The 23,400-nt window shown below is 38.9% G+C and overlaps 1 protein-coding gene across 2 annotated transcripts; it reads right to left on the reverse strand.

Annotated features, from left to right (window-relative positions):
• Positions 1-1,609: 1,609 nt before the first annotated feature.
• On the reverse strand, positions 1,610-23,382 carry ALG14 (ALG14 UDP-N-acetylglucosaminyltransferase subunit). Of its 2 annotated transcripts, none has more exons than XM_048067279.2 (4): positions 23,238-23,382; positions 21,565-21,716; positions 16,572-16,694; positions 1,610-1,997 (listed from the first exon to the last, which is right to left on the reverse strand). In XM_048067279.2, exons 1-4 carry the CDS (start codon positions 23,380-23,382, stop codon positions 1,767-1,769), a joined length of 651 nt encoding a protein of 216 aa, XP_047923236.1. In that variant the 3' UTR covers positions 1,610-1,766. The 2 variants fall into 2 exon arrangements, with proteins under 2 accessions (XP_047923236.1, XP_066857728.1); XM_067001627.1 differs by lacking the exon at positions 1,610-1,997 and adding an exon at positions 2,012-2,262.
• Positions 23,383-23,400: the final 18 nt, after the last annotated feature.

Raw genomic sequence — 23,400 nt, forward strand, 5'->3', positions numbered from 1 at the left:
TAACGTGCGGCTAGCCATAATAAAGTCCAGCCTATCTCCAATTTACTGAACTATCTGCGACTGTGTAGAAAGTCCTGATAAGATAGTCCTCACACCACTTTGAGGGAGGAAAAAAAAAAAAAAAAAGCTGTTAAGCAGATCAGAACTGCTTTACTCAGGTCATTTTCAAGGACCCGAGTATATTTTGTACAGATCCCTTCCCACGTATTCTTAACCTATTAGCTGCTCTTTAATGTCAGACACAATCTGGGGTAAAAACCACAAAAAGTGTCTGTTCCAAACTCACATGTGACCACATCAAGGGACTCTAATTGTGTCTCTCCATAGCTCAGGATTATTAAGCCTGTTGGACAGGTTATAACGGCTGGTTTCCCCACAGGGCCTCGCAATAGCATGACAGTCATTTTCCACTTAATGTTTTACAAAAAGCAAAATATTCTTCTAACTCCTGTTTCCTAACAGCAGGACCCACAGTTTCTGTTCAGCTGAATGCCATCCCCCGTTCCCTACCCGAATAACTGCTGCAGCTTTTTTGACATCTGACACTGAGGAAAAGGCTTTAGAGTGCGAGTCTCCTTCCGTGGCAGCACGAGGAGCTGCTGTTGGCTTCACCACAATGTCTGTAAAGTATTTCTACTTTTCTTTGAGCTTTTTTCTTTGTATATGTTTCTGTAGCCAGACACATAGCTCTGTGTGCGCGCAGATGACAGATGTGTTTATATTGCTTTGGAGGTGGAACAGTGTGTAGAGTTACATTTTGCCAGATGAATGTGAAATACTAAAGTAGGCTTCACATGCTTAGCTCCAACAAAACAGATTTTTTAAAATGGTTCCTATGGATAGCATACTGTTTTCCATGACAAAATCTTAAGTGTGTATCATAATGCTGAAAGTAAGGTGCTCAAAATGAGAAGGTAGGATATACTGAAACTCAAAGTCCCTGTATTGGGAAAAGAGAAGGGAATCTCTGTTCCTTCCCCTACAACAGACAGTAAGGCTTTTTTTCCCCCTCTATATATTAGAGCGTGAACCAGTTCAATTCTTCCGAGTGACAGTTTGCTCTTTGTGATGTAACCCCGATAAGGGTAAGCATGTAAGCTTTGAAGGATGTACCACTTGTATCTATAAACACTGTGCCTGTGCATGACACTTGTCACCTTCTTATTTATCTTAAGAACTGAACAAAAAATTTCAAAAAGTGTACTACAGACTATAAGGATGGTGTTGACAAGCCCAGAGGAAAAATGATACTGCTTTAATGCTTTGGGGGGTTTGGAAGACTGCAGAGTATAAACTGTCATGAAGCCAACTTAATATAACTGTTTCTTTTATACTCTAAGGATTCACAAGGGACTTCACTGCTAGCATACAGGAAATAAAGTCTGTTGTGCTAGAACAAGACTTTGTTTCTTACAATTTAGAAAACTACACAAAGTTTCCTTACAGGAAATGTTACAATTCATACAAATTCCCATATTTATTTGTAGACAAAAATTGCTATTCACATAGCAGGAAAACTAGATGAAAACAGATGGCATAGACTTAAGGCCATTATGGGTATTGGTGAACAGACCTATATGATGCCAATAAATACAACTACACAAAAATGTACTTTAATGTAGAGAGATCTTTATTATTGTCTGCTTTTCCAGTAATGGCCGATTTTTTTTTCTAACAGGAATCCTTGAAAATAAATTGTTACATGAATGAATTTCTTCAGTGAGGAGCTTTCAGAGTTTATTTTAGGTGAAGCCTGTCTTCTGTTGTTACACTATTCGACCAAGATAGACCGACTTGGGATATTTTTCCTTTAGAGCAGGCCACTGAACAATGAAGTAATCTGAAAAGTAGTAAAGAATCTTTCCAGACAGGGATAAAGTTTCCACGCGGCAGATGCTTTCTACGTACACAATGACTGCTCTTTTTATTCCTAGAAGCCCAAGAAGAAGAGCAGATATACAGACAGGAACACATGTTCCTGGTCCATTGCACAGTATCTAAAAGAGAAACATTTTATAGAAGTAAACCATGAGTTTTTTTCATATAGTAAAGAATTAAAAATGCACATATTCTAGTAACATTAAATGTTACACACAAAAAAAGAAAAAAGATTACAAAGATATTTTAAACAGAAGAGGCAATTGAATATGTAAAAAAAAAAAAGGGGTGGCAAACCCAAGACATTATTTCAAAGTAGCTGCCAAAAGAGATCATTACTTCATTCTTCAAGGAGAAGAAGAGCTCTGAAATGGTACAGTCTGCCTAAGAAGGAAGCAGAAAGGACTCCTGGGCTCTTGGATTTACAACTAAAACAGCTTCCATTCTCAATCACAGCTTTGTGTTGTATCACTCATGAGATTTATGCACAGATTAAAGCATAATAAGGCCAAAGAAGTTTAATTAGGATTACTAAACCTTGGATTCAGTTATAAACCCCTTGAACTTTGGCTTAAGTCAGCAAAACACTTGAGAGTTCAGCAAAAATGTGCTGACGAATTAGGACTTTCATCAAAACTTACTAGCTGATCTGCATGACCAGAATTCTTTTTATTTTAGTAAACACTAGTATTTACCAAAATGCCTTCCTTAGGTAGGCTTATTTCTATGTATGTGTTGCATACTTGTAGTAGAGGGTCTCAAATTCACATGTAAATGTTAACAGCAAAAGAAAGTGGTCTTTCAAACTTAGACATTGACAAACTGACAAACAGCTTGCCTAAAACTAAAAGCTTTAAAGCAGGGTATGTATCAGGCATACTACTTGAGTATCAAAATTGGTTTCAGGCAAGGAATTTCTTACTAAATTTAACTGCTACCATGTAATCAGCACTTTTCTGCACAGCTGGGGGTTATATGGAAATAGAGTTCTTTTACAAAATCGTGGTCCTGTATCCTATGAACTTACATTTTTGTTCCAAGTTCAACAGCTTGTGAAAAACGTTATATTGGTGGGGAGGAGAAAAAAAAAATAGAGTTTCTGTTTCAGGGCTGTAACAAACATTTCAGAATGTTTCCTTCCCTGCTTCATGGTGAGATCCCACTTATAAGCTGGATGACAGCACCTTGCCTCGGTTAAAAGTAGACGCTTTTGATGTTACTGACCTGCTCACGTACACTGTCCTTTGCCTCTAAAATGGACCCAGAAATCTAGTTTGGGGATGTGAAGACCATAAGGTAATACTTTCTTATCAGAATCCACAAAACTTGATATTATATGTAAAGTTATTCTGATTTTACTGTTTATCTTAATTTAATTTATCCAGAACTTGCTGGTGTTTTCTGGCAGACCCTTTGAACCAACATACTGTATACTGGTTTTGTCTTGAAATACTTGTATAAGAAAACTGCAAGAGCGTAATTCTTTTGTTAACAACTACGTAGCAAAGAAGTGATTAAGCTGAACACATCCACTTTGCATATGATATTTCTGAAATCAAAGTCATATTCTCCGGTTTCAAACCTCCTGTTGAACTTTCTTTCAAGTGAATCGATGCTGGGGCTTAAAAACCTACTCTACAATCTGATGAGAATGAAAATCCGTTTTTTTATATATTTGGCTTGGCAAGCAAGGATGTAAGCCAACCACACTTGGCCTTTTAGCATTTCAAAGAAACTTCCATACCTGTTAACTAAACCATGCATTTTGCCCTATTTCCTGACAAGCTTGATTAATTTGCACTGATGGTGATCCTGCTATTGGTATATGGTTCCTGATACCTAAATTAAAGCATGTTTGTCTATCTCTGTTTAGTAATAGCATTTGTTACTGTAGTGTAAACATAGGTGTATGAATCAACCTGGAGTGTTTTTCTAAGTTTTCAGGGAAAAAAAAAAAACAGAAACACAATCAACCAGGAAATCTGCTGCAGAACCTGCTGTGTTTCAGACAAACATATAAGAAGCACCAAAACAGCCCAATTATTTACTGCTTTTTCTTGTGAGTTGAATATTCAGTCTGACTACTGCTTTCAGTTTCAAAATTCCACTTTAACTAGATAGATAAAAATGTGTGCTGCTGCTAAATAGAAACTCTATTTTATCCTTTCCTTGAGTAGAGCTACCTGGAGTACAAGTACTGCCTGCCTCGTTTTCACTGCTCTCCAGGATCTTTTTCTGCTTCATTCGAGTCCCATCCCCCTCCCTTGTCCTTTCCTCATTGTCTTCCATTTCAGTGTTTCTCTGCTCTCTGCCCAGCCTTCTGAGAGGTCTCCACCCATCCTCTCCTTCCTCATCTTTGTGCTCTCAGTACTCTCCTCCTTCTGCTACCCTATTCCCAGGCATACTTCCACCTCTCTTCCTTCTGGACTCGCGCTGGCTCTGCATTCTTCTTGCCTCCAGCCCCTGTGAAAGCTCAGCCCAGCTAGCTAAAGCAAGGGAAGAGTTTCACATCGTTTCCTTACCTTCTACAGTCTGACACAAAAAATAACAATCACTGATGAGATTTATGTCGCACAGAAATCCTAACATTCTCCTCATCCCAGAAGCTGAGGATGGTACGACAGGTTTTATAAAAAGCTGAATTAATAATAAACATGATGTTTATCAAGCCACTGTGCCATATACTTCGTTCTACTTCCCTCCTTCATTAAACTTGGCTAAAAGCTCTAGTCTTTTCAGTACTTTGACTGGGTGCAACACACAGCTAGAATGAATTCCAAGCTAAAGGTACTCACAAAAGATTCTGTAATGAAATAATATTAAATTGGTCTGTTTGTGAATATATACATAGATCTAAAGGCCACACTGAGTTGGTGCTATTACTTTGCTGAGCTACAAGCCAGAAAAGCAATAATCAAAAATAAAATCCTAATAAAACATCTTTACTATATACAGATTTAGATATGACATACTCAATTTATACCTTCTACTAGCTGTTTATAACTTGTGATCTGCTTCTTAGATGCTCTTTGATTCATGGAAAACTCCTTGCATGGGGAAAAAGGATCAGGAAAATTATGGAATAAGCATCTCTAAAAAAAATTATCTGATCATAACTCATGCCCTTTCACACATACCCCTTCAAACGAGAGACAGCAGATGTGACGCCACGGGATCTCTGTATTCAAAATGTCCACTAGATACTCTGGCTATAGATGTTCACATTCTAAAATCCTCTGTTTTAGGAATTCTGCCCTGAAAAAGACTCTGGTACAAACTTGCTGAACCCAACAGACAAATAGATCCCTGTCTGAATTTGGGGTTGTGATCTTTAAGTCAGAACTATTAATCAACCTTTCTGATCATTAAAAATTAACCTTCAGTTAACCTTCAGTACGTGTCTAGAGACATGTCATACCTGGAACTATTAGGGCAATTCCCCTCCAAAAATCTTGTCTGACCAGCCCTACTTACTCACTCCCTCTCCCGCTGTCACTGGGAAGAGACAGCAGTGCTTCCACCACGTGCAATGCAACGCTAGACACTCATCAAGAGATACAAGGGAAACTTCTGAGGAAAGGAGCATGCACGCCCTAAGGACGAGGACCTGTTACAGACCTGTAAGCTAGAAACGCTGCCATTCACTTCTTTCCAGCCAGCAAACTTTTCGTGAAGATGGAAAGGAGCTGAATGATCTGCAACCTTCCCAAAGCTTGTAAGAGAAGATACGCTCTCCTTCTTGGGAATTTCAAAACACTGTGCCAAAGTAACTTTTGGAGAATGATTGATGTCTTCCGTCTTGCAAAGATCAAGGCTTTTGTTTTTTCCCCCCCAGCAGAATCTGTTGGGGAATCTTGTGGGAATTATTAGTGCCCCATGCAGCAGACGCAGGCATCTATTGGGCAAGAAAGGACTAGGGCCTCTACAAGGTTGATCAGGCTATTTAGGGTAAGTGTTTCCCAATGTCTATTTACTTTAGCTACAAGGCTGCTTGTAGCATATTTGCCTTGCATGAGATATTTTTCTGATGGTTTCTGGTTTATTTGGTTCAGCCTTCCTCAAAGAAGCAGCAGAAAGGGCGAAAAAAAAGTGTCAAAGACAATTTTTGTGTTGTTGCCTTTCTGACCTCTGCTGCAACTGCCCACGGACTTTCTTGGTCACTGGTCCATCTCACTTTGTTGCTAGCAAGCTGTAAGGGATCATTCCAGAAACCAGCACAGCAGGTCTCTTTACACCCTTTGTGTTCAGCTTTAATGCAAAGAAATTTCCAGACAACTCTTAAACTGGCTGCCTGTCTTCACAGCGAGGCCTGTAAGCTCAATCCTACATACTGAAATCCTCTAGCAAGTCAACGGAAGCTGTCTTTTAAACAGTGAACTAATCAATCTGCTTATTGATGGAGGTTTGAAAGTAAAGCATCAGTATAAAACATTTATGCTTAGTGATTCTACAAATCTAATTTCATAATAATCACTTTCCCATAAAACTGGAATAGTTCTTGCCTTTGTGTTTCAGATATTTTCTACAGCCATTGAAAGAAAACAAGCTAAGCCAGCAGTCTGGCACACAGGGAACTCTGGCACGTGGCACCATTGCTGATAAAAACTGCTTTAGAGTTGGTGAATGCAGCACTGTAGCAGAGTGACATTTACCAGCTCAAACACTGAAACCATAGCTCACAGATTCACTGGGACTAAATGTCAAGCCACTGGTTAGAACAAAAAGTGAGAAAAGCAGAAAACTTGTAGATTTTCCTGTAACTATGTAAACATGTATTTGCTGTAAATCTTTAATGAACACGTATTTGAGTACTGATTACATTTCCAAATTACGATAATCAAATGAGGGCAACATCAGTCCCTCTAAACCTAGTCAGAAAGTAAAAAAAAAAAAAAAAAAAAAAAAAAGTGAGACTTGATTTGCATAAGAAACTGTTAACACCTGCTGTTCGTAATGATTTCCACAGAGATTGGCCTTTACCACCTGGACAAGAGCAGAGCAACTCCTCACAGCCTGGGGCTGGGCAGCTTGTAGCATGGTAATGCTGACTGTGGGGCAACGCACACACCTGAACCCAACACCTTACAGCTCAGCAGCCCTGCAGCTAGCTCCTGGCAGGCACGGGGTCAGGGCATTGCTCGTGCCTCCCTGCTGCCCTGGTAATGCCCCTTCCCCACGGGGCTAAACAGCCAGGGACATGAATAAGGGAGAGGATGGTGGGGGCAGAGAACTGCTAAAAGAGGTAAAGGAAAACAGGATGATACAAAATTGGGTTTGACCCAAATGGGGTTAATTGTGTGACCTTTGTTTATCTATGCCAGTAAACAATGTTTAACAATGTTAAAAAAAAAAAAAAGCAGCAATTAGGTATTTTCTGCTTCCTAGCCTAAAATGCTTGCTTATAAATTTTATTTTCTTCATATTTTTGCTGGACTGCTAAAACTCAGCTTTTGTTGATAAATACTTCATTTCAATGGCTAATTAACATTTGGGAACAAAAAAGTAACTGTTCAGCTTATGAAAGCCCACAAGATATCTCTGAGGTTTGTCGGGAAGGCCAAGGAAATCTGAATAGCTGTTTCTGATATTTTAAGGAAGGCAAAGGAAAAGGAGAGGGCATTTAAAAATGACAGACCCAAATGTGCTGCTGTTGGTGGCTGGACTTGCATAACAACAACAAAAAAGAAATGCCCTAGCAAGTTATAATGTATGAAACCTTACAAAAAAATAGCTTTAGAAAACTCTACAAAAAAGGGCAGACAAAAAAGTAAGCCTTTCACAAAAGCAGTAAAAGTAACAGTAAACAAACACAATTCAATGACACATAAACAAGAAACTAACAGGGAGCAGAACAGGCTGTCTTGATACAAAGAAACCTCACTCCTGAAACCACAAATCTGACCGTTGAATAACCTGAAGATATTTCAGAAACAAGGGAAATGGAACCGAGAATGGTTACGGTGACAGGGAAACTGAACAGCTAGATTTAGTGAAAGCTCTGCAGAAGTCCTTGGACATGGAGAGGACAATTAAAAGAAAAACCATAATAACATACTCATTTTTATGCATGGGCTGTTTTTGGACTTCTGCTTTTGTTAAGTAGGAGCTAGGGTTTTTAACATTTCAGGAGTTTATTGCCTTTTGTGATTTCAGAGTACAATAACGAATTTGTGTGTTTTGTGGGTATTTTGCTGGGGGGGTTATTCCTTTCTGTGGCATGAGAAGTAAGAGAGAATCTGCAATGAATTCATTTGTATTCCACCATGCAAATTACAGCATCTCATGAGCTCATCTCCACTTGCTTGTTTTTAATATTATCTTACTGTATGAAAATTTCACATTAATGCATTGTAAAATGAAGTATCCAGTTGAACAATTTTTTTTTTCACCCACAGAAGTACTGAGTGGCTACAAAGGTAGGTGTAATGGGCTTCTTGGTCTCAGCTGTTACCATGTCTTTTCCCAAGCTTCTCAGGGACCTGATTCAGCTCAGGGGATCCCAAGCAGCACCTGCAGTCTGCGAGAAACACAACTGTGAGCATTACAGCCCTGTAGTTGTGGTACCAGCTCTCTTAATATGGGAGACTCTTCTAATGAAAAATTAAACAAACAAAAAAGTATTGATGAACAAATATCTCAAACTTTAATTGGAAATTTATTTACATTGTGAGCTCATGATCAAGATGCAAGCATGGAGAGCCAAGAAACCCAGGCTGTATTCATGACTCTGCTGTGATGTCAGCATGGGATTTGGGATCTGGTACTTATTTTCTCTCATATCAATATTTTCTACTTTAACACCAGGAAAACAGTAATTTACTGCTCAGAGGGGATGCATCAAGATTCCTGTATACCCTTCTCGGTGAAGATCTCCAGGTATGATGAGTATTGCTTTTATTAGCATGCATTTGCATTGATGGCAAACACAGAAAATTTGTGACTTTTTTCATAGCAACTAAATTTAAAAGGCTTCAAAAGATAAATTGTCGGTGTACATGGAGGTACTGCAGTTGTGACAGAAATCAGGAATTCTAGGGAATACAAGTCCATTTGGTAATCAGGAGAAAAAAAAAACAAACAGAGAACCGCCTTAATATTTTTGGTGTTTTTTGATGTTTAAAATAAGCAGGATCCTTCTCCAACAATTCCCTGTTATTGTTGTTATTGGTGGGGAGGAAGAAGAAAGTCAGGTTGAACAATATAAAGGTCATTAAACTAGCTACTGGCCTATTCCTTTTGAAAAATAAAGATCTTGCCCAGTTCATTTCCCTCTAAAACCTCTGTATAAACAGCTAAAACTTCACACTATTTCTTGCTTGAATATACCTGCATTCTCAGGCCAGGACAAAAAATCTAGATATGTAGTCTGATGTAAATCAGGTAGTTAAGGTAGAATTGAATCATACCTAGATACCCTTTTATCTTCTACTCTCCAAGCCCTGGAATGACCATGAGTACAAAACAATAGTTCCAGTGTTCTATAGCAGGAGCTTGTGTTCACGCTAGTCACCAGTTACTGCTTGTAGAACTGCCATGAAACATTTCTAGTCCACTCCTGGGCATTTTATTGCTACAGTTCCATTGTTATTATCACATAATACCCACAGTGGGTGAGGTGCTCTTCAAAACAAGCAGAGACTTGTGTGGTTCTAAGGCAGATTACCCAACAAGGGTAAATAAGAACAGTGAACGCAAGAGAGATGTGGGAGAGCAATGACTTAAATTAGAAAACTGTGCAGTTGGTTTCCTAATGTGCACTACCTTTTTCTGCTTTCGATAGGAGTATTATTTTCATTAAAGAATAAAAATGTATTAGGAAGCATCATCAAATCCCTCATTTTCCTAGCTCTCACTTTAAAAAAAAAAAAAAAAAAAGCTGGAGAGAGGGAGACAAAAATCCTACCTGGTGGGTTTTTCTAGAGGTGGAAAACAGTAATTCCATAAAATACTAGGGACCAGATACAACTGGATTTAATCATAACAGCAATAAGCATTGTCACTTCTGCCTTCTAGACACTTAGTTGCCTGGCCCTGAGTTACTAGCCAACTGTCCTCAGAGGTAAGAGATAAGGCAAGGAGCACCGCTGACGTGCCATCCATCAGTCTCCATGTGCAAAGTAGTAGTAGAGAAACTCCTGGTTTCTGGACCTCAGCAGAGTTCAGGAATGTGGCTACTTGATGCCATCAAGCCATAAACAGCTCAAGTCTGTTTCTGGGTATGCCTAAGGGCTTACATGTTGAAAAGACAGATAACTGGGGTCATGAAAAGTCTCAGGAGTTAGGCAACAGCTTAGGAAGGTAAGTTTGAAAATCTAGATTTGGATGCATACAGAAATGTGCAAGTTTGACTTTTTTGGGGGGTTAAACTAACCTTAGTTACCCTACTTAACTGCCCCTGTAATCAGGCAAAAGGTAGCAGGTCTGTGACTGGAAAGAAAAGGTCTTTGGAGTGATAGTTTCCATCCCCATAAATGATGCTGCAGATACACGGAAGCAGAAGGGGATGTGAGCTCAGCATTCTCCCCAGCCTAGCTACCAAATGTAAAATGAGAATCATAGAACCAATCAGCCAAAAACAATGCTGAAGGACAGGCAAGAAAGCTGTACTAATACTCAAGTCTGTTGGAAGGTTGGTGCTGGTTATTAAAACTTTAACACCCAGGCTGTCAATGAGACCAGCCAAGCATCATTGTCTCTGCCAGACATCTGTGTGAGGAAATAGTGGCATGAGTGAGCCTTGTAAGAAAACTCAGAGATGGATAAAAGGTTGCTTAAAAAAGAACAAGCTCACCATGGCAGATGCAGGCTGGAGAATAAGTTAACTCCCTACCTACATTACCATGGAGTACCAATGGCCTGTTCTTTATTGCTGCCACTTCTAAATTTGTGGGAAGTAAAAGAAATTTGACATTGTGTAGATGAAAAAGTTGGTCACAGTGCAATTCAGCAAAGGGCCTGTGCCAAGCACATGGAATGGCAGTTACCAAACCACACCTGCAGCTACAAACACTAGGTGCTGGATGTCTTTCAGCAAGCTGTTATTGCACTTACTGTCACCTTGCCTGAGTGTCAGCCTGACAATGGGCTTGGTCAGAGAGCCACGAGAAATACTATCAAACCTTCTAGAGCCTGTTTAAATGTAAGAGAGCATCTCATCTCCTCATGTCAAAAAGTAATGCTTATTATAATAGCCTGCTTTTACTTGGAAGGAAAGGAGAAATGAAATCCAAAGATTAAATTAAATCATACATACTAACAGTGACTTGAAATGGGCCTTTAATTGCAAATCTCAATGTGTCTTTCATTAGTCAAGCATTCATTTAAGTAGTACTTTAAATAGGCACTTTAGGTTAGCTAAAACTTACATTTTGTAGTATATTAACATTTTTGAGGCTACTACTATACTAACTGTAGTTGCTATAACAAGAATCTGCATCAAATACCTGCCTGAAACTTCTTCACAATGCAAAACCTAGAGGTGTGAGCAGTCTGCGCTGGATGGCAGGGGCCTGGTTCAGCTGTCAGGTTTAGTGAGACTGCTCGCTTGAAACAGGGCTGTATGATGTATGTGGAAGTAGTGTGACCAGGGTGTGCATTAGGCTCATGACAGAGCTAATGAGTTAAGACTGATCAGCCTTTAGTTTAAATTGGACTTAAATCTAAGCTAAGATCTCAGTTAATCTTTACTGCTATTGCGATCCCCCTTCTGAAATGTGGTATCTAGAGGCATGTCTGACTGGTGGTAACAGAAGACACAGCTACCAAGCTAGCTTTAAAGCTGCTAACCTGAATGGCTTGAGATGTTTATCTCTGGTCAGCAGAGGGTAATTTGACATAGTGGCCGCAGGGTAGCTGTGCACAGCACACAAAATACAAGGTAGAGGAGGGGCAAACATGACTCATTTTCATTAACACTAGGAAGTTACAACACAAATTTGGATGTCTTCACTTTGTTTTCTTTTTAGACTATACAACTTAAATCACTGGTCTTAATCTGATGTTCTCACTCATTGTTTTGACCGTTTTGATCTTAGAAGAACAACGGTTGATCAGACATTGTAAAATCAATTTGATCCAAAAGAATTATAAGCAGGGGAGAAGGATTCAGTAAACAAAAAAAATGAACCAGCTAGTCTTAATACTGTATTATACAAAGTTCACTTGTTATGAAGTGAATAGAGGAAAAAATGTCACCACCCAGATTTTGTAGTTTTCCACCAAGTTCTAATAAGAATCGTGATATACGGGACAATAGCTTATTATTCATCATAGCAATTTATCAAAGCGCTATGAACTTCAGACATTTTAGGCAGGGTACAAAGAATGGAAAATCTTAGCTAAATGAAATAATGATTTCCTTTCATATAGCTTGCTGTGAATACTTCTGTAACAACTCCAGAAGCTTGCTGTAGTGAATTTAACCAGCCTGGGGACCAGCGTGTGTAATGGGATGTGCAGGCCTCAGATGAGTCATACGAGAATCGGTAGGCTGCTAGGAGCATAATCAGCTGTGCAGATTTCAGGCTTCTATAAAAGTTTGAAAAGGAAAGTCCTATTCAGCTGACAGCTGGTGGGGAGGGAGACAGCACAGCTTGTTGTACTTGCTGTGCAAATGTAAACTTCTTACTGGAGACTTCCCACGGGAAGGAGGCTCTAAAGTGGAAGGACTGCCTTCTTTGCCTGATTTAACCCTGGCTTTTCCAAACAGCAGTGGCCTGAAAATATCTGCTTATCTCAGGCTCTGTAGAGCACTGAAGCAACAGACACTGCTGAGGAGCGTCCCCAAAGTTTAGGATGCACGATGCAGTAATGAATGGAGCTGCGGAGCTTTGAAGGAGAGTCCAGCACTGACCCAATTACACATCCCATCTGTGGCTGAAAATGAGGGCTGGATGCAATCTCTGTACGCTTTTCTATTGTGTGGTGCGTGTGTATCCTTTGTTTTCAGCTTGACTTTGCGGTATGCCAGAATGCCTGGAGTAATTGTGATCCAGCCAAAGGGCTGGATCACCTGAAGACCTGGTTTCAGGGTTGGCAGATTGGCCCAGAGACTACAAAGACAATAGCTCTGTGAGGAGCAAGAAAACTGAAGACTAGGATCCTCTGAACTTGTAGCTACTGCCTCTAAGCACATTATAGAAAGGCTGTAGCATTATGCCTTCTTGGACAACAAATAATATATAAAAGATTCAATAACTTTTCTCTATCTTTGGGAAAATCTCTGTGCAGCTCGTCTATTTTTCTGTATCTGTCTAAGCAGGATTTGCATCTTTCCCTAGATAGCAGATCTTCTAACACTTTATTTTGGGTTTAAGTTTCTTCTCAACTTTTCTCTCAATGAAGGCAATAAAAATCTTTTCTCTGACCAGCTGCCTGTTTTCATGGTAGGATTTTGTAGTCTTTGAGTCTATAAGTGCATATTAAATCTGGCTGCAGCTGATGGTGTTAAGTTTGTTTTTTTTTTTTGTGGGGGAAGGAAGGTGTAGACAGAGTGTGCTGCCACCAGCCTTGCTTTCCTGGAATTTTAGGTCTCTGCATAGGAAGCCCATATAAGGTTGACATATTGTAAAAACTGCCCAGCATAGATGTGCCTGCAAAACATTTTGATACCTATATTTCTATAATTCTGTATTTGGCTATAAGAACACAAGACAATCATCACTTCTGACGTCTTAATTCTGTTACTTGCTTTAATACCTCTAAAGGGATTTAACTTTGCACAGTGCAGATGCTCATAACTCAGAAATGGGCCTCTTGAATATGATCTCAAACTGAACAACTCAACTAACTTTTACATTTCTTAAACTCTCTGGGGGCCCATTTTAAGTGCGGGTCAAGTCCTGCAAGACAGTAAAGGTCTCCTGGAAGTTGTTCAGTTCTTTCTGAACTCACTGTCTTGAAGAAGGGTTACATGAAACTGCTTTCTCATGTAAAGTAAACTAAGAAGCTTTGCCAGAAGATCAGTGTGAGACGAAAAGGGGACACAGTGCTCATGTAAATAAGTACATATAAAGTAACTCCTGTGCTGCTAGGTTTGTTGTTTTTCCCCTTGTAGCTATTTTGGCTGGATAGTTTTGCGAGTTATGCCAGCCTAAGCCTATCTGCTCCAAACTTGCCTTTGTCCACCTAATGGTTTCTGTCTCCCTTTGCACTACTTCTCTTATCCCGCATTCCTTAAAGTGAAACTGCAACAAATCTGCTTTTCTCTAGCTTTTGGGTGTCTGGAAAAGACTTCAAAGGATATAGCTAGTATTCCTTCAAACAACAAGTTTGTGACAAGCCTAAAAGCAAGTGTAAAGATTTGGGGATCACATGTATGTATAAATGACTTAGAAGCAATTCAAATGTGTCTTTCCTTCTTGCAGTTCAACAAAAACAATTGCCTAGGCTGAAACGGTACTCTACTCATAAGCTCTACTGTTCAAAAATACGAAACTCTCAGCATGATGTAATAGTGTGCTTGCTTCTATATTCAGGTGTTCGTTTCCATGCCAAAAGTTATAGATTAATCCTGTAAACTCCAGCATTTGTTCCACCCTTTTGGGGTCTTTAAACTACTAATAATTTATGTTCTGCCAAGAGTAGGGGGAGTTGCAATTCACTGAGAACATTTTCCTCTAAAGGCAATTAAATATTACCAGTTGCTTCACGTACCACACAGAATCTTTTCACTGGCAATGCGGGGCATTTTAATCCCCATACCGCTTTACTTTGATAAGTGCTTTAAAATCTTTACAGCTCTCTGACTTACTGTGTTTGAAGAATTCCTAAGCTATGAGATACATACATACACAACTAGTAGTATAGTATGCAAGTAGTATGCAAAGCTACTTTGAAGTGGTATAAGATTAGGCATAAAGCCAGAAATATTCCTGCCAGTGGCAGTACCAGCTGATGTCGTGGCCAATGATAGTACCTGGCAAAAAATATTTGGGAACTCCTTCCCCTCAAGCCCTTTTCTAATCATGGATAAGGAATCTTTGGATAGAATTTTGAACTAGAGTTTCCCTTAAACACTGCAAAGGTCTTATAGGCCTTGCTAAAATGTATTCTTAATTTTATGAGGACAAGTGTTTTTCAAAAGCATTAAGCTTTTGACATCTTATCATAGTTTATCAACTCCAACCACATTTCTGGTAATTCTACATGTAAATCCCACCATCACTTTAAATTTCTCTTGTAAACAGAGGAACCATGGAATTAGTAACTTGCTGCTCTTCTCCTAGAATGTATCCTATTGACACTTTTGGTAATATATTAAGCTACACAGTGGGATTTCCAGTCAGTTTCTTTTGCAATATTTAGTTTAAAAATCTATATACATCAAATGAAACCAGTGGTGTAGCAAGGTAATTCCTAAATATCTGATACCTTTCCTGTAAGATATCTGCTTCATGTAAACTACCCATTAATATTTCCCCCCGAAATTAAAATCACTGTAGAAAGAAAAGTATCCCCTCCTCCGTCCCAACTTAATAGGCTTGAAAAAAAGGACTGAAAAGAAACTGTGTTGTTCTGCACATTAAACTGTTCTGAAAACTTCAGCAAGCAAGTAGCTTTTGATCTAATAGGAACTGAAAAGTACTACTGAAGCCCATGAGATCATACAATTCACAGCAGCTTCTCTAAATGTTCAAAATAACACAAATATATTTGAGCCTCTTTGGAATGAGCCATACAGTTCATAACAAGAACTAAAAAAGTCTGTTTACAAACATCCTCTGTGGGTGTATATACATTGTTACTAAATTATGAAAAATAACTTGCAACTGCACAAGTTTATACAGGTATCATTTAAATATTAAAAGTAATAATAATTTGAAATTCTGCTAAAATGTCTTTTAAATCCCAAGTTTGGATATCTGATACCTTAATATGACAACTCTAGCAAGAGGTCAGATTTTACCAAAATTTTTCTTAGAGAATGGTAGGAGTCAAACCAGGGAGTCCAATGCACTACCTTCTGAGTCTTGCATTAACAAAAATCTTTATTGATCAGATATGTCTTACTATTTTGTTTATTTCTATAATCTGACAACCCTGAATGCTTCTGACTTGATAAAATGTGTGGAATGTTTTAAAATGCATGTTGTAATTAGCATGGGATTGCGGTTTTGTGAACAGCTAGAAAAAGCTACTAGAAGTGAGAGGCTCTAGTTGGTCTTTTGGCAGTGATGCTTTTTGTCATCAGATAATTGTTAGCCTGCCATAGACTAAATACATATGTATCTAGCTGAAAATTCCATGTAAGCACAAGAACTGAATTTGTATACATTTCTGCTGGTCTGAACCTGTCTGTTCCAGACTGGTCATACCATTTCTGGAGCAAGACCAGCCAACAAGATAACCAGGCTTTCAGGCATAGTTTGTGCTGTCGCAATCCTGAAGAGATATTATCAAGAACCTGCAAACCTGTTTGTGGTAGCTCTACTGGCATTCACTCCCTAATGTTACCTGAAAACTTTGAGAAAGGACACTAGTTTTGCTGGTCTAATTCCCTTGCGTGAAACCATTCTGTTTCTTGGTGTATTGCTACAATATCTCTTTCAGCTTTTAATATTCAAAAATGTATGTCCTGTGAACTGTAAAACTAAGCACACATATGTGATACAGTCTGCAATGTCTCGATATTCCAAATGCTTCTACAATGAAGATTAGCAAATTCTCAATACTTTAAAATTTACTTTACCTACCAAATCTGGTTTCAGTTTGTAGGTCAAAGGAAAGGAATAAAGTATGGAGTACAGGGTTGTTACCACGGAGGAGGTCCAAGATTGTCTAACCTCGCGGCTTCTGGGAATGCGATCAAGGGTGAACTGTAAGAGAGCATGATAAAGCTGAATTGTTATTTTTTCTAAGAATGTTGTTGTTCCTTCTATAGAGTTATTAGACCTATCTGTGCCAACATTTTTTTTTTTATAAATCTAGGTTGGAAATATTTGGGTATGAAATCTTTTCTTAGATGCCTTATTCACTATCATGCTTAGCACTCTTTGGAATGAGGTTAAACGAAATACTAAAACTATATATTTATTTTTTAAATCGTTTCCAATATTACTTTAAAACATTCCTAAATTTAAAAACAACTCAGCTGGAGCAACTTCGTCTGCTGTATGTTAACTTAGTGCCCCTCCTAGTGGTCACCGAGACACATTTGTAGGTTTCATAAACTAGTCCAAACAAGGTGACTCTTCTTTTTATTGCCTGCTTAAATTCGTTGTGGATTTACACTGCAGAAAATGTAACGACATTTCTCAATTAATGTCCAGTGCATGCTATTAAAAATGTAATAGCAAATATCACTCTCCTTTAAGCGAGTACTCGATGAATATTCAGAAGAATATGCAAGACATACTCAAAATGCAAAATATTTGCATTTTAAAACAGGAAAGAACATAAAATAAGTTAAAAAAATACTATTCATTGTTTTTTACTTAGGCAAAATTAGAGATCATCCAATGTGTGTAAAAGGTATCAAATTAACAAAATATGGATGTTTTCTGTTTGTCTCAGAACACTGTATGCAGCCAACAGTAATCAGGCTTCGTGCACTCTCCCCCGATGTCTTTGACATAGAGGAACCACACCTAAGAATTATTGCTACAGCCGAGGGCAGTCCTGATGCCAGCTCAATTTGTCATTGTTGAGATGAAAAAGAAATACATTAAGTATACTGTATTGTCCAGTGATGTTAATATATTGTTTAGATCTGGACAGTGGTCACTAACTTCATGTGGGACACCAGATCACTAACATTCTGGCAGAATTCATATTGGGAGTGAGGGACTCTAAATATCATTATACATATTGAAAATTCCCCATTTGCTTCAATTACACCATATCTGACTGACACAATTTAGCCCTGGTGATTTGTGACTAGGAAAGATGATGTTACCAATAGTTGCACATTAAATACAAACTACGAATCAGTCTTGAATAGCTGTAACTGAGGTCTTTTTTATGTGAAGTGGAAAGAATTAAAACAAACAAAAAAGAACCCTTACAAATGCACAATATTAAGTTAATTTTCTTGACTGAAATTATCTTGTTTCATTGCAATAAGGTTCTTTAACTGTTGTAATACTGGAAGGCATTAACAGATGTTACAAACTGGCTGTTTTATATTTTATTTGAAGGTGTTGAAACTGATTGCATTAGTCTGATAACAAAATATGGAAAAACAAATGTGCCCCCTGCTCCCCATTTAACAGGATTCTGGTTATCACTATTTCTTAAAGCTTTGGAAGAGATCAGGTGATAAAAAGAAATGCTGTAAGTGGAGTTTAGACTCTTTCATAGTATGCCATCCTGTAAGAAATATGTATTGACAAGGTAGTTTCAGGCAGATCAAGTTTTAGTAGAAGTATTCGGATGTTCCCTTCACTGCAAGAATGGTATTAAATAATAAAGTTCTTGCCAAAGAACTGCATGTAATTTTCTCCATCATTTAAAAAAAAAAAAATCATCAAAATTTGGCAGGGACCCCAAATAGTATCGAAGTAGAAATTTAGTTGTAGAATTGGAGTAAAGATCAAACTGGTTTTATCTATGTTCTATATAAACTATATTCTTCACAATACATGCTTGAAACTTCGCACACTGACGTCTGTATCGTATGTTAGAACTTCAGCCCATGCATCAATTGACTCTTGAATGTTTAGCTGGGGAACAAAATAGAATTCTGTTTGTTTAAAAGCCACTGCCAGGTGTTTTTCCAGTCTCTCATCTAATGGAGTACTGTTAGTATTCTGGACAAAGGCACCTCCTGAATCTTTTGTTGGAAAACTGCATAATATGTCTGATATCAGAAACAGACAAACTCTTCCCTACCTTCTATGGTCTCATACTGTTGCATTTATTTTTCTTACTGCTGTAGCAGAATCAGAAACCTTTTCATTATTTGAAGACAAATGTTCCAAACTGGCAATTCTATGATGTTGACAGAGTACTGCAATTTTAAAAACCAGTGATGTAGTCCTTACCTATTTAATAGCGTAGTTTTGCAAGCGTGCAGGGAAAAATTGCATGCATGCATCATGGAAAACTGTCATTGCTGTGAATTGTTATAGTATCCTCAACTGAATATACTGCAGTTTTTCCAAAGAAACTGGTTTTATGTAGTCCTTTTTCATGCTGACGAACAGGATTTCCTAGCATGATAACTTTCATGAAACATAATGGAAAAGAAAGTGGTCAAGTGAGCATTATGTAAAGGCAAGTTAATCTGGCTTGTCCTCTTAGACATGGTGAATGGGGGTACAAGATCCCTTGAAGAATGTGTGTTATTCAGTCAACATATGTAAGTTGTCTTTCTGCTGCTAGACTAAGTCAGCAGGAGCTGAAGCAGGTTCTCTGTGCTGAGCGCAGAAGATAACCTGACTATCAGCTGTGGGGGCAACCAAGTAGAATTACTGTGGTTACAGGTTGGGAGCCAGAGATAATAAAAGTGATAGGATGACCAGGGGCTTCTCTTAGGAGGCTTTTTGGATTTTATTTTCCAGAAGACTTGGTGGGTAGGTGTGCAGCATTTTGTTTCTTGTAAGCAAGATGTTGCTTTTAGCTTCTTTTCCTTCTGCCTGAATACTGCAGCTTTTAGAGCTGGGCTAAACCACATATCAGAAAGATAAATTGGTTATATTTGTGGTTTTTACATGGTAATTTGCTACAGAAATACATTGATTTTCTCTTAGATCATTATTCTAATCTGTCTTCTGTCCATTCCTTAGTTCTGGTAAAATATACTTCCTTGACAAGAAGAGGAAGGTAATGATTGTGGATTGAAGCTTTCAGAGTTTTCCCCTTCATTTATTCAAAGCTGCAAGAAGCCACTAACGTGATTTTTAAACGGGTATGTACTCTAGCACCCTCAGTGCCAAAACACACATTAGTTGAAAGCATACTCTGAAAGTTGGCAAATATATGCTATAGGCACGTGACCTTCACTTTCCAAAATGTATCTTCTATTTCACTCTGAATATTTTTGCTCAGTGGAAAAAGAATGGCCAAAGTAAAGCGAGCATCTGTTATCCAGACAGCAAACTCAGATGCAGCCAAGTACGTTCCTCTGGCTTTCAGTGCTCAAGGAAAATGTAACTACACGATGCGTTAGCAGTTGGCTGGGGGTAGGAAAGGGAAGTTGCTTAGCAAAACTAAGTGAACTAGTGAAAAATACATCATTTTTTAATACTTGAAATATGTATTTTTTAAGAAATTTAATAACTTAGGGTTGGACATTTTTCAGATAAGTGAATATGGTTCTTGATGCAAATGACTAATTACCAAACAAGATTTCTCTGAATTATGAAATACCTCCTGCCACTTAACTAAACTCATCCTCAGTACACAACAAGAGAAGGGACAGACACACTGAATTGTAAATGAAGTCATCCCCACTCGATTCAGCCATTTGTGGAATGCAAGGAACCTTCACCTTTAGAGTTGAAAGTGGGGTAGACAAACTTAAAAACTTCATTCCTAAGTGAGCTTGTTGCTCACCTTAGCAGCAGTTGCTTTACAAGGAAAGTGTCTATTCTGAAAATCATTAGTACTTAGTCCTAGTTTTCGGTCCTATCAGTGTTGCTGAAAAAACAGAAATACTGTAAGTGCACCATTAGAAATCAATGTCACATAAATAAGTTATTTATGACATGTTGTACAGCTTGCTCAAAAGGAATAAGATTTTTGTAATTGAAACACTAATTTCCATTGTACTTGTTCCATTTTCTAAATAAAAACGTAATCTTTCTACTAATTCCACTGGACATCAGATTGCACTTTACATCAGCAGAGAGTCATACTGCTGGTCTGTTAGTGATACAGTCAACTGGCTCAAAGCAAGAAAACATTTGATAAAAAGATACTCAGGATATTTTCATGATTTTTCATTATTTTTAGGAGTTCAGTGTTTGCTCAGTCTTCAACCAGAAAACTACTGACATTAAGATGCATTAAATACTTTTAAACACTTGTGTAACTAATGCTCAGTTTTAAAAACAAAGTAAAACACAGTCTAGAAACACAAAAGGAATACAATTTCAATCAAGGTTTTCTTAGATAAAACCTTAGATAATAATCCTTTCAAATATACACTTATGTCGCTGAGGGAAATGCCAAAGTAAAAAATAAAATAACACCACCAAAAAAAAAAAAACAAAAAACCCACACCATATTTCTATACAAATATTTTTTTATAGCTACAAGTAACGCTTCTGTGACTAACTAGTTTACAGAATTAAGAGAGTTTTTTTTCAGCGTGCTTTTCTTAAGCAATAGATAGCCTTCTTTCTACAGTCACTTTTGCTACAATTATGTTCCCCCATTGTTTTAAATGGATTAGCATGGTAACCAGTGGTAAAGACCATTTTAAAAGAAAGTAAGGAAGGTAGGAGTGAAAATTGGAAGCGATAATGGCATTTGCTATTTTTAAGTACTTTGCATTTTCAGGGTCTCTCTAGTACAACATAAATCAATTTCATTTATTTAGCTCACTTTTAGCAACATAAAATCCAGTATGTACAGAATGGCACTTTAGCTGAACTTTAGTGAAAATGATTATCAATAGCTAGAAAATCAAAGGCACATGCTGATCTTAAAAATAACCTTTTAAAGAATCACTTCTAAATTGCCTTGAATTAGAATGTCAAGTTGAGATCAATTTATCTTATAAGAGCATATTTAACGAGTTACCTGGGAATTGGAGAACTTTTCAGCCCTTTTTTGTTCAAAAGAACGTATTTTAGCTTCACTCATCTTATCTGAGTCTGCAAAAATATAATGTCTAGGCGAGTATGACTCTGACAAACAACTAAGTAACCTCAGGATTTCTGTTGTGTGCCCTCCTGTAAAAACAAAATAAACTGCTGTTAGTACATGAAATATTATGTAACTTTCCATTTCTTCAGTTGAATTAGTCGCTTTCCCTTTTAAAATTTTTTAGTACTAATAGTATCAGTCACACTCTTCTGAAAGGAGAAGATTCAATTAAAGGATGATTGAGACTGTTTAAGTAACATAATGGCAATTCAGGTCCCACTGAAGCTATATGGATGGAAGTTCTTCAGTTAAATGAGATTGAAACAGGATCATACAGAAGTGAGACATTTGTGTTTAATGTCCTATATAACACGCAAAAATAATTGGGTAGAGTTACACTGCAGTCCATATTCAGAGACCATACCCAAGTCCAGCTGTCAAAATAAAACTGAATAGGAGCTGCACCTTGGATGTGTAACTCTCACTGACCCGCCCGAGTGTTCAGCCTATGGCCTGGGAGACCAGATTCGGGGACTGCGCCGTCCCAGCTTGTAATGCTGGAAACGAGCAGGCAGCAATTTCACTCTGCAGCTAGGTCAGCGCAAAAGCTGAATGCCACGCACCAGACAGTCCAGCCCCAGCCAAAATGCCTCACCTACTGCCCTCGCATGGGTGTCGAGCTTTTAACTGCAAGGTCACTTTGTTCGGGGAGCTGAACTGGCAGTAGGCTGAAGAGAAGGGCATGTTCTTTTTTTTTTTTTTTTTGTCAGTTTAGTTTCTAGAACTGGGGGTATATGAATAACGGTGAAGTGGGGAGGGGGAAGACGGTGTGGCTGTGTAGAAGGAAGTCTGCTCACCTGGGGCTGGATCAGCCTAACATCAGGCTGCACCCCGAAGTATGTACACGAGCGTTTATGGGATGTGTTGCTTTGTGCGCTGCTGGAAGTTGCAGACCAGAACAGTGAGCTGGACGTATCCCTGCTGCCTCCTGTTGTCGGCTTTCATCAGCCTCCTCTGAGACCTTTGCTATTGAAGCCAGGTGTCCCGGCCCAGCAAGGATCTGACGCTGCTGGACGAGGAGCAAGAATTTGCTCCCTCCCCACATGATTTTATGCACCAGTTTTCAAACATTTTTGGAGGGATTTTCTCGTAAGCGATGGCTTGTTGAAGCTTTCACAGATTTTAATAAAGTCGTCTGAGCATTCAAAGAAGTCTGTAATAATGGGTCTGAGCGTTGTGTGAATCTTAACCGACTGATGAATTTCTTCACCTGGGAAACCTTTTTATTTATTTTTTTAATATGTGCAAACTAGATTTGACAGGACTGAAGAAAAACAAGCACATTACCAGTCCTGGCCGGAGTAAAATCACCTGACGTTACAAAAACGCCGTCAAACAGCACAAAGACCGGCATTATTTTCTCGCCGGTCAGCGTGTAAGAAGCCCAGGGCTACGGCTCCACCGCGACTACAACTCCCGGCACGCACCGGGACGCCCAGTGAACCCCGCAGTCGCCCTCGCTCCGCGCTGCATGCCGGGAGCTGTAGTTCCCGCCGTCCTCCGCGGGCTCCCCGCCGCGCGACCCGCTGGCGGCGACCCCTACTCACCGGAGCCGGCCACCACCAGCAGGCTGAGGGGAGGCGCCCGCCGCCCACGCCGTCTCCTTGCCAGGAACGCCAAGGGGACGAGCAGGAGGAGGAGGAGGAGCAGGATGGCGGCGGTGCCGCTCAGCAGGGGCAGCGGCGGCTCCATGGCGCGGCCGCGGGCGGC

This window comes from Anser cygnoides, chromosome 8, assembly GCF_040182565.1.
Source record: "Anser cygnoides isolate HZ-2024a breed goose chromosome 8, Taihu_goose_T2T_genome, whole genome shotgun sequence".
NCBI classification, from domain to species: Eukaryota; Metazoa; Chordata; class Aves; order Anseriformes; family Anatidae; genus Anser; species Anser cygnoides.